At 39.7% G+C, this 12,032-nt stretch overlaps 1 protein-coding gene across 1 annotated transcript in view; it reads left to right on the forward strand.

Annotated features, from left to right (window-relative positions):
* Positions 1–12,032, forward strand: part of ZNF638 (zinc finger protein 638) — an 84,642-nt gene that overhangs the window by 28,458 nt on the left and 44,152 nt on the right. The window contains 1 exon segment of the mRNA XM_032652393.1: positions 375–497. Coding sequence (XP_032508284.1) covers positions 375–497 — 123 coding nt within the window.

A 12,032-nucleotide genomic window follows, 5' to 3' on the forward strand; every position in this document is an offset into this window, starting at 1 on the left:
AGTTGGTATTGTTTTCTTTGTTGCAAGAACCCTTAAAAAGGTCAGACTTAACAGCAGCTAGACCAGATCCTGCCTTCTCTTCGATTGTTCAGTGAGCCCTCCTTCCCATTTCTTACTGTTCCATGATCCTGCCATGGACCCATGCTTCCTTCTTACCTGGTAATGGTACAGAAATTCTATAAGATTAAGTGTCCATTTCATGTGTGAAAACATCCTAAACATCAAATTACACTTTAGCGAAACAAAAGAGGTGAAAGTAACCAGGACTTGAGGTAATTTCAGTTTCATATTCCACGAAGAAGTATTATATTAGGTCATACAGAGAAATTTAAGGTAGATTTTTTTGGCTAAAAGTGGAATACATTTCATTTTAGGCTTACTTGGAAATGGAATTTAAAGAGGCAATTACTGCAGTCATGAAGTACATTGAAACAACACCACTTCTGATAAATGGGAAAAGTGTGAAAGTATGTGTTCCAGGAAAGAAAAAGTCACAGGTAAACTGAATTAAGTTCTTATGTGATTCATTGTTGATTAATTTTTTGTTTAAGTATGGCACATACAGAAAAAGGCATAAAACAAAAATGTTCACTTCACAGGTTAGGTATAAATTCAAATACATTGAACTTAGCAACATCTTTATGCATACATATATATATCACACTGTAAACAGTACTGAATGATAAGCAATAGACTAGGGGAAAATACTTAACAGTATTAGCAAAAGTCTGTGAACCTCTACCTAAGTCACAAACTACAACACTGACAACACCCTGGAAGCCCCTTGCATACTTCTTTTGAATACTTCGGGGCAGAAGGGAGTGTGTAACCCCACCTTGGTTTCTAATACTTGAGTTTTGCCTGTTTTGAAGTTTCTATAAACAGAATCATAGTGTATATATTCTTCTGGGCCTTTTGCTTCCTTAGAAGTATCAACGTTTAGGAGTTTAGTCTTTGTAGATCATTTTCTTTGCTTTAGTTTATATATCCATAGGTAAGTCTATAGAAGTACTTTAAAATATCCAGTAAGTTTTGCTTTGTGTATATGTGTTCTTTTTATTTTATTTTCTTATTTACTGAAGAATGCCTGCGTTGGAGCACACATTTTTCAATTACTAATTTGATTTGGAGATCAAACCATGTTAGTACGTTATAGATTTTCCTTATTCTTTTAAGGTTATATGTGGTGTTACTTCCTATGAATATACCACAGTTATTTCACCAGTTCCTTATGGATTGCTATTTAGGTTATTTCTAGTTTACTATAAATTGCTATAAATAGGACTTCAGTTAACTTCCTTGTATATGGCTTTCACAGGCCTTTCTTAATGCATTTATGATAGTGTTTTTTAAGGTGATAGCTACAGTGGAATTGCTGGGTTATAGGGTATACAGTAATTAATAATATTAGATTGCCTGTTAAATAACTAATAATTTATAGTCTAATAATTTATGTGAGTACTGGTGTTTCTCTGTTATCAATGACATCTTAATATTTGCAGTTTTAAAATTCAGTATGTAAAAAATGGTATCTAGTTTTGATGATCATCTTTAGTTTTGATTTGGGTTGTTTTTTCTTTTTTGTGTGTGTATCTATGGTAGTGTTTGGGTTTGCTGTTCCCATGAGGTTTTTGGTTATAGCAGTCTATATATGTACAAGGTTGTTTTAAGTTGCTGGTCTCTTTCCTGCTTGAGAAGTTCCTTTAGCATTTGTTGCAAAGCTGGTCTGGTGGTGCTGAATTCTCTTAGCTTTTGTTTGTCTGTTAAGCTTTTGATTTCTCCATCAAATCTGAATGAGAGCCTTGCTGGGCAGAGTGTTCTTGGTTATAGGTTCTTCCCTTTCATCACTTTAAATATATCATGCCACTCCCTTCTGGCCTGCAGACTTTCCACAGAGAAATCATCTGATAATCTTATGGGTGTTCCCTTGTTGTTTTAATACTTTTCTTTGTCTTTAATTTTGTCCATTTGATTACTATTTGTCTCAGCTTTCCTCCTTGGGTTTATCCTGCCTGGGACTATCTGCGCTTCCTGGACTTCGGTGACTGTTTCCTTTCCCACGTTAGGAATTTTTCAGCTATTATCTCTTAAAAACATTTTCTCAGGTCCGTTCTGTCTCTCTTCTCCTACTGGGACCCCTATAATGTGAATGTTGGTGCATTTAATGTTGTCCCAGAGGTCTCTCAGACTGTCTTCATTTCTTTTTATTCTTTATTCTGTTCTGTGGCAGCGATTTTCCACCATTCTTTCTTTCAGGTCATTTATGTGTTCTTCTGCCACTGATTCCTTCTAGTGTATTTTTTAATTTCAGTTATTGTGTTGTTCATCTCTGTTTGTTTGTTCCTTAGTTCTTCTAGGTCTTTGTTAAACATTTCTTGCATCTTCTTGATCCTTGCCTCCATTCTTTTTCCGAGATCTTGGATCATCTTCACTATCATTATTCTGAATTCTTTTTCTAGTAGGTTGGCTATCTCCACTTCACCTAGTTGTTCTTCTGGGGTTTCATCTTGTTCCTTCATCTGGGACATATTCCTCTTCCGTCTCATTTTTTCTAACTTTCTGTGATTGCGGTTTCCGTTCTGCAGGCTGCAGGATTGTAGTTCTTGCTTCTGCTCTCCTCTGGTGGATGAGGCTATCTAAGAGGTTTGTGCAGGCTTTCTGATGGGAGGGGCTGGTTCCTGCCTAGTGGTGGGTAGAGCTGGGTCTTGTCTCTCTGTTGGGCAGGGCTGTGCTCAGGGAGACTTGTCTGCTGATGGGTGGGGCTGTGTTCTCGCACTGTTGGTTGTTTGGCCTGAGGCGACCCAGCACTGGAGCCTACAGGATGTTTGGTGGAGCTAATGGTGGCCTCTGGGAGGGCTCATGCCAGTGTGTACTTCCCAGAATTGCTGCTGCCAGAGGCTTTGTTCCCGCAATGTGCCACAGCTGCCCCCTGCCTCCGCAGGAGATCCTATAATACTAGGCAGGTAGGTCTGACCCAATCTTTTATAGAGTCACTGCTTTTTTCCCCTGGGTCCTGGTGTACACATGACTTTATGTGCACCCTGGGGGAAGAGTGGAGTTTCTGCTTCCCCCAGCCCTGTGGAATTCCTGTGATCAAAGCCTGCTGGCCTACAAAGCCAGTTTCTCTGGGGACTCCTCCTCCTGTTGCTGGACCCCCAGGCTGGGAAGCCTGACATGGGGCTCAGGTTCCAGTTTGTGGGTCTCCCACCCAGTGGGTATGGGATTTGATTTTATCGCGATTGCACCCATCCTGCCCCCTCGTTGTGGCTTCTTCTCAGTCTCTGGATGTTGGGTATCTTTTTTGGTAGCTTCCGACATTTTTTTGACGATCGTTGTCCAGCGGTTAGCTATGAACAAAGTGGTGCATGTATCTTTTTGAATTACAGTTTTATCTGGATATATGCCCAGGAGTGGGATTGCTGGATCATATGGTAATTCTATTTTTAGTTTTCTGAGGAACCTCCATACTGTTTTCCACAGTGGCTGCACCAAATTACATTCCCACCAACAGTATAGGAAGGTTCCCTTTTCTCCACACCCTCTCCAGCATTTATTATTTGTAGACTTTTTAATGATGGCCATTCTGACCGGTGTGAGGTGGTACCTCATTGTAGTTTTGATTTGCATTTCTCTAATAATTAGCAGTGTTGAGTATCTTTTCATGTGCCTATTGGCCATTTGTATGTCATCTTTGGAGAAATATCTATTTAGGTCTTCTGCCCATTTTTCAGTTAGTTTTTTTGTTGTTGAGATGTATGACCTGTTCGTATATTTTGCAAATGAAGCCCTTGTCGGTCGAATCGTTTGCAAATATTTTCTCCTATTCTGTAGGTTGTCTTTTCATTTTGTTTCTGGTTTCCTTTGCTGTGGAAAAGCTTGTAAGTTTGATTAGGTCCCATTTGTTTATTTTATTTTATTTTTTTTTTGATTTTTTTTAAATTTTATTTTATTTATTTATTTTTTTTGTGGTACGCGGGCCTCTCACTGTTGTGGCCTCTCCCGTTGCGGAGCACAGGCTCCGGATGCGCAGGCTCAGCGGCCATGGCTCACAGGCCCAGCCGCTCCACGGCACGTGGGATCTTCCCGGACCAGGGCACGAACCCGTGTCCCCTGCATCGGCAGGCGGACTCTCAACCACTGCGCCACCAGGGAAGCCCCCATTTGTTTATTTTTATTCTGTTGCCTTTGGAGACTGACCTAAGAAAACATTGGTATGACTTATGTCAGAGAATGTTTTGCTTGTGCTCTCTTCTAGGAGTTTTATGGTGTCACGTCTTATGTTTAAGTCTTTAAGCCATTTGAGTTTATTTTTGTCCACGGTGTGAGGGTGTATTCTAACTTCATTGATTTACATGCAGCTGTCCAACTTCCCAACACCACTTGCTGAAGAGACTGTCTTTTTCCCATTGTATATTCTTGCCTCCTTTGTTGAAGATTAATTGACTGTATGTGTGTGGGTTTATTTCTGGGCTCTCTATTCTGTTCCATTGATCCATATGCCTGTTTTTGTACCAGTACCACACTGTTTTGATAACTGTAGCTTTGTAGTATTGTCTGAGTCTGGGAGAGTTATGCCTCCTGCTTGCTTTTTTTCCCTCAGGATTGCTCTGGCAATTCTGGCTCTTTTATGGTTCCATATAAATTTTTGGATTATTTGTTCTAGTTCTGTGAAAGATGTTATGGGTAGTTTGATAGGGATTGCATTAAATCTGTAGATTGCTTTGGGTAGTGTTGCCATTTTAACAGTATTGTTTCTTCCATTCCAAGAGCATGGTATATCTTTCCATTTCTTTGAATCCTCTTTTATTTCCTTTATTAATGTTTTATGGTTCTCAGCATATAAGTGTTTCACCTTGGTCAGGTTTATTCCTAGGTATTTTATTTTTTTGTGTGCGATTTTTAAAAGGTATTTTTTTTTTACATTCCTTTTCTGATATTTCATTGTTAGTGTAAAGGAATGCAACCGATTTCTGAATGTTAATCTTGTATCTTGCTACTTTGCTGAATTCACTTATTAGATCTAGTAGTTTTTGTGTAGAGTCCTTAAGGTTTTCTATATATAGTATCATGTCATCTGTATGTAGTGACAACTTTACCTCTTCCCTTCCAATTCAGATATGTTTTATTTCTTTTTCTAGTCCGATTGCTGTGTCTAGGACTTCCAATACGATGTTGAAGAGAGAGTGAGAGTGGGCATCCTTGTCTTGTTCCAGATTTAGCAGGAAGGCTTTCAGCTTTTCACTGCTGAGCATTATATTGGCTGTGGGTTTGTCATAAATGGCTTTTATTATGTTGAGATATGTTCCCTCTATTCCCACTTCGGTAAGAGTTTTTATCATGAATGGATGTTGAATTTTGTCAGATGCTTTTTCTCCGTCTATTGAGATGATCGTGTGGTTTCTGACTTGTCTTTTGTTAATGTGGTGTATTACATTGATTGATTTGCATATGTTGAACCATCCTTGTGAACCTGGGATGAATCCCACTTGGTTGTTTATGATCTTTTTTATGTGTTGTTGAATTTGGTTTCCTAATATTTTGTTGAGAATTTTCACATCTACATTCATCAAAGATATTGGCCTGTAATTTTCTTTTTTGGTGGTGTCTGTCTGGTTTTGTTATCAGGGTGATGGTGGCTTCTTAGAATGTCTTTGGGAGTGTTCCCTCCTCTTCAGTCTTCTGGAAGAGTTTGAGAAGAATTGGTATAAGTTCCTTACATGTTTGGTAGAATTCACCTGTGAAGCCATCTTGTCCTGGACTTTTGTTTGTAGGCAGTTTTTTTGTTACAGATTCTATTTCAGTTATAGTGATCGGTCTGTTCAAATTATCTATTTCTTCTTGATTCAGTTTTGGTGGGCTGTATGTTTCTAGAAAGTTGTCCATTTCTTCTTAGGTCGTCAGATGTGTTGGCATATAATTGTTCATAGTATTCTCTTATGGTTTTTTGTATTTATGCAGTGTCAGTTGAGATATCTCCTTTTTCATTTCTTTTTTTGTTTATTTGGGTTCTTGCTCTTTTCTTTTTGGTGAGCCTGGCCAGAGGTTTGTCAATTCTGTTTACCCTTTCAGAGAACCAGCTCTTGTTTTTGTTGATTTTTTTTTTAATCTCTATTTTATTTATTTACTCCCTGATCTTTATTATTTCCTTCCTTCAGTTGACTTTAGGTTTTGTTTCTTGTTCTTTTTCTAATGCCGTCAGGTGGTAGGTTAGGTTGTTTACTTCAGATTTTTCTTGTTTTTGATGAAGGCCTGTATCGCTATGAACTTCCCTCTAAGAACTGCTTTTGCTGTGTCCCATAGATTTTGTATGGTTGTGTTTTCTGTCCATTGTTGTTTGTCTCACGGCATTTTTTAATTTCCATTTTGATTTCCTTGTTGACTGATTGGTTTTTTACTAGCATGTTATTTAGTCTCCACGTAATAGTTTTTTTCTCGTTTCTTTTCCTGTGGTTGATTTCTAGTTTCATGCCGCTGTGGTCAGAGAAGATTCTCAAAATAATTTCCGTACTCTTAAATTCGTTGAGGTTAGTTTTGTGACCTAGGATGTGGTCAATCCTAGAGAATGTTCTGTGTGCACTTGAAAGGAATATATATTCTAGTTTTTTTGGATGTAGTGTCCTGAAAATACCAATTAAGTCTAACTGTTCTGTTGTATCATTTAGTGCCTTTGTTGCCTTATTGATCCTGTCTTGAAGATCTGTCCATTGCTGCGAGTGGGTGTTAAAATCTCCTAGTATTATTGTATTCCTATTGGTTTCTCCCTTTATGTCTGTTAGTATTTGTTTTATGTATTTGGGTACTTCTGTATTAGGTCCATATATGTTGATAAGTGTAAAATCCTCTTCCTGTATTGATCCTTTTATCATTATATAAGTGTCCTTTATCTTTCTTTCTAGCCTTTGCTTTAAAGTCTATTTTGTCTGATATGAGTATCGCAACTCCCACTTTCTTGTCATTTCCGTTTGCATGAAATATCTTTTTTCATCCCCTCACCTTCAATCTATGTGTGTCTTTTGCCCTAAGGTGGGTCTCTCGAAGGCAGCATATTGTAGGCTCTTGTTTTTTTATCCAGTCTGCCACTCTATGTCTTTTGATCAGAGCGTTCAGTCCACTGACATTTAAGGTAATTGTTGATACGTATGTATTTATTGCCATTACAAATGGTGTTTTTCAGTTGATTCTTTGTTTCTACTCTGTTCCTTTCTTTTTCTTTTTCTTTTTGTGGTTTGATGATTTCCTTTTATTTTATGCTTGTGTTCTCTTCTTTTAGGTTTTTGTGAATCTATTGTGTTTTTAATTTGTGGTTGCCCTGTTTTTCAAGTATGTTAACCCCCTCCTGTGTCTGCTTGCTTTAGACTGATAGTCAGATAGGCTCAAACACATTGTAAAAAAAAAGAAATCTGCATTTTCTTACTCTGCTTCCCCACATTTTATGATTTTATGTCCCTTTTTACATCTTCATGTTTATCCTTTTGCTGTTCCTTGTGTTTATCATTGCTTTCACAAATGGGGTGTTTTGTTTTGTTTTTTTCTTTTTGATCTGTATACTGGCTAATTTAAGTGATTTACCTTCCAATTGTGATTTCCTCCCTCCTATTTCTTCTTGCCTCTTTCCATTTAGAGATGACCTTTCAATATTCTTTTAGCATAGGTTTAGTATTGCTGTATTCTTTCAGTTCTTGCTTGTCTGAGAAATTCTTTATTTCTCCTCCTATTCTAAATGATAGTCTTGCTGGGTAGAGTATTTTAGGTTGCAGATTTTTCTCTTTCAAGACTTCGAATATATTTTGCCACTCCCTTCTGGCCTGCAGTGTTTCTGAGAGAAATCAGCTCATAGCCTTATGGGGGTTCCCTTGTAATGAACTCTTTGTTTTTCTCTTGCTGCCTTTTAGAATCCTCTCTTTAACTTTTGCCACTTTTATTATGTCTTGGAGTGGGTCTCTGTGGGTTCATATTGTTTGGGACCCTCTGTGTTTCCTGTATCTGGATATGTGTTTCCTCCTTTAAGTTTGGGAAATTTTCAGCCATAATTTCTTCAAATACATTTGCAATTCCCTTTCTCTTTCTTCTCCTTCTGGAATCCCTATTGTGTGTAGATTGACCTGCTTTATGTTATCCCTTAGGTCTCGTATATTGCTTTCATTCTTTTTCATTTGGCTTTCTGTCTGCTGTTTTGGTTGTGTAATTTCTGTTAGTCTTTTTTCCAGGTCACTTATTCTTTCTTCTGCATTATTCATTCTGCTGTTCATTGCCTTGAGCTCAGCTTTTGTCTTAGCAAATGAAGTTTCTAATTTTTCTTGGCTCCTCCTTATAGTTTCATTCGTTTTCACAGTAATATGCATTTCTGTCAATAGCCTTTCTTAACTCTTTCAGTGTTTTCATTACCTCCTTTTTGAACTTAGTATCTATTAGACTGAAGTGGTCTGTTTCGTTGTTGGTTCCTTCAGGGGAATTTTCTTGGTCTTTTAACTGAGAGTGTTTCCTCTGCTTCTTCATTTTGTTTACGTATCTCTTAGTTTGTGAGTGTAGGGGAAACAATTATCTACTGTAGTCTTGGGGAGCTATTTATAAGTGGGAGTGTCCCTGTGTAGCTGGTGTGGGTTTAATATTTTTTTGGCATGAGGGCTGTTTTTGGTTTGGATGCTTGCTGTCTCTTTCCTTAGCATGTGCTGGCTGTTATCCCCTTGATAGGGGTTGCACAGGTGCACAGCTCCTGCAAGCTCCCAGGAAGTCAGGGACAGTGGTTGGGTCCCAGTTGCGGGTCACTCCACAGTGGTAGTGGTGGTTTTTACACCCCCGGGGAGGTGGGGGCAGTGGTTGGCACTGGGTCATGAGACCCTCAGCAGCAATGGTAGGCCATGCACGCTCCCAGGGCAGTTGGCCCCGATCATGGGACCCTCGGCAGTGGTGGGCTGTGCCTGCTCCCGGGAAGGTGGGGGCAGTGACCTGCACCCACTCACAGGGCCCTTGGCATCAGCAGTGGCTTGCACACCCGCCCCTGGAGCTTGTGTAGGCAGTGTCCTGCCGCCTGCGAGTGCACAGAGAAAGAAGCTCCAGAGGTGGGCCAGTCTCCTCCTTGTGTACCCCCCAACAACAGTGGTGCCTTGCCTCTCTGGTGGGCCCAGCTTTCTTCCTGGACTTCCTCAGTTGTGGTGCATTACACCGTAGCCCCCTCAGGGCTGTCTTCACTCAGCCAACCCCAGTACTCTCCCCAGAGTCTGACCTCTGAAGCCCAAGCCTCAGTACCTAGCCCCCACCCATCCCAGCAGGTGAGCGAGCAGACAAGTGTCTCGGGCTGGGGAGTGCCAGTTGGTATGAGCCTCTGTGCAGGTCTCTCCGCACTTTGCACTCCACACACCTGTTGCTGTGCTTTCCTCTGAAGCCTACCCTCTGGCTTGGCTGATCTACTTGCTAGAGAGGGGACTTCACAGTGTGTGGAAACCTTTTCTTTCACAGCTCCCTCCCAGAGGCACAGGTCCTGTCCCGATTTCCTTCCTTTCTTTCTTTCCTTTTTTAAAAATTTTTATTTATTTGTTTGTTTATTTATGGCTGCATTGGGTCTCCGTTGCTGTGTGCGAGCTTTCTCTAGTAGCAGCGAGCGGGGGCTACTCTTCGTTGCAGTACACGGGCTTCTCATTGCAGTGGCTTCTCTTGTTGCAGAACATGGGCTCTAGGTGCGCAGGCTTCAGTAGTTGTGGCACACGGGCTTAGTTGCTCCGCAGCATGTGGGATCTTCCCAGACCAGGGCTTGAACCCTTGTCCCCTGCATTGGCAGGCAGATTCTTCCTTTCTTTCTTTTCTAGTTTCGTTTGCCCTACCCAGTTACCTGGAGATTTTCTTGCCCTTTTGGAAGTCAGAGGTCTTCTGTCAGTGTTCAGTAGATGTTCTGTGAGAGCTGTTCCACATGTAGATGTTTTTTGGTTTTTGGGGTTTTTTTGCGGTACGCGGGCCTCTCACTGCTATGGCCTCCCCCACTGCAGAGCACAGGCTCCGGACACACAGGCCCAGTGGCCGTGGCTCATGGGCCCAGCCGCTCCGCAGCATGCGGGATCCTCCCGGACCGGGGCACAAAGCCGTGCCCCTTGCATCGGCAGGCGGACTCTCAACCACTGCGCCACCAGGGAAGCCCTATAGTAGATGTATTTTTGATGTACCTGTGGGAATTCCACGTCTTAACTCCTCCACCATTTGATCCCATCTGGTATCTAGTTTTAAGTTGCATTTTCCTGATTATTATTGAACTTCAACATCTTTTAATATAAATACTAGCTATCTCTATTACCTGTTGTATATATCTTCTCACATTGTTCTGTTAGGTTGTCTTTTTTGTTTTGTTTTGTTTTTAGGTTATTTGTCTTTTAAAAAAATTTCATCTGAAGGTGTTCATTATCCTAGACACTAACTTTGTGTTATAAATGAGAAGTATTTTCTTTTAGACTATTGCTTGTATGTATACATATATAAAGTTTTAAGTAATTTCAGTGTACTAAAGTTTATTACCTTTTTTCCTCTTAATGGCTTTTGCTTTCTTTCTTTTATCTTGTTTTAGAAGACCTTTGTACCAGTGCCAAAAAGATATGCTTCCATTATGTTTTAAATCTGTGATTTGTGGTATAATGTGTGAATAGTATCAATATTGTTTCCAAAATGGGTAACCAATTAACCGAACACCATTTATGCCTGATTTGTCTTTCCTCATTGATTTGGAAAGCTGTCTTTATGTGTATAAATTATCCTGTACACACAGATCTGTTTCAGTCTGTTTATTTTTTACAAATACTGTATGCTTTCAATTATTATAACAACTGTAACTTTATAATATTTGCTTAGTTTTCTAATAGAATCCTTTTCTTTGTTCTTTATTTAAATTTATTTTGGTTAATCTTAAACATTTACTCCTCAGTATTTGTTTCAGAATCAGTTTAAGTTCTCTGAACAATTTTATTGAGAGTTTAAATGATACTATATTGAATTTGTATTGATGTCTTTACAATACTAAATCTTTCTGTCAGAAACGTGGTTTATCTCTCCATTTATTTAGGTTTCATCTAGTGTCCCTCAGCAAGTTTTACATGTTTTTTAAATAAATTTATTTATATTTGGCTGCATTGGGTCTTCATTGCTGTGCGCAGGCTTTCTCTAGTTGTGGTGAGCAGTGGCTACTCTTTGTTGTGGTGCACGGGCTTCTCCTTGCAGTGGCTTTCTCTTGTTGCAGAGCATGGGCTCTATGTGCGTGGTCTTCAGTAACTGTGGCACGAGGGCTCAGTAGTTGTGGCTCGTGGGTTCTAGAGGGCAGGCTCGGTAGTTGTGGTGCACAGGCTTAGTTGCTCTACGGCATGTGGGATCTTCCTGGATCGAACCTGTGTCCCCTGCATTGGCAAGTGGGTTCTTAACCACTGCACCACAAGGGAAGTCCCACATTGTTTCCATGACATCCTTTTGTAATGTTTCCATAACGTACATTTTGGAGGAAGTGTTAAATTTAACTTTTATTTATATTTATTTATATACATCATAAATATTATTTCAATTGCTATTAGATAAAAGAGTTATTTATTTTTTCTCTTATGTTTTCTGGTTAGTTACTACCAGAGTAACGCGTCGTCCTAGTTACTAACACCTGCTATATACGTGCCCATTCCATTGTCCCATTGTCCTGATTTGAATAATGAATAACATGGTGACCCTAGTTATTACCAATTTAGAATTTCTTTCATTTTCAATTAAACAGAAAACTTCACCATTGTTTTATTAAACAAATCCGAGGTTTATTTATCTCATAACAGGAAATCTGCAGGCAGGGCAGTCCATGGCTGGTGCAGCAGCTCCATACTATCTTCAGGAACCCAGCCTTTTGATTTTCTCCTCCACTATCGTTAGCGTGTACCTTTCATTCTTGTTTGTAAGATGGTTGTTGTACCTTCTGATATTGTTTCTGTCTTCCAAGCAGAAAGAAAGGAATAAAAATCAAGAGCAGAATGGATTTTTATCCCCCCACCAACCCCTCCAGGAAGAGCAAGTTCCCCAGCAAC

The sequence above is a fragment of the Phocoena sinus genome, chromosome 13 (genome assembly GCF_008692025.1).
Source record: "Phocoena sinus isolate mPhoSin1 chromosome 13, mPhoSin1.pri, whole genome shotgun sequence".
Lineage (NCBI taxonomy): Eukaryota > Metazoa > Chordata > Mammalia > Artiodactyla > Phocoenidae > Phocoena > Phocoena sinus.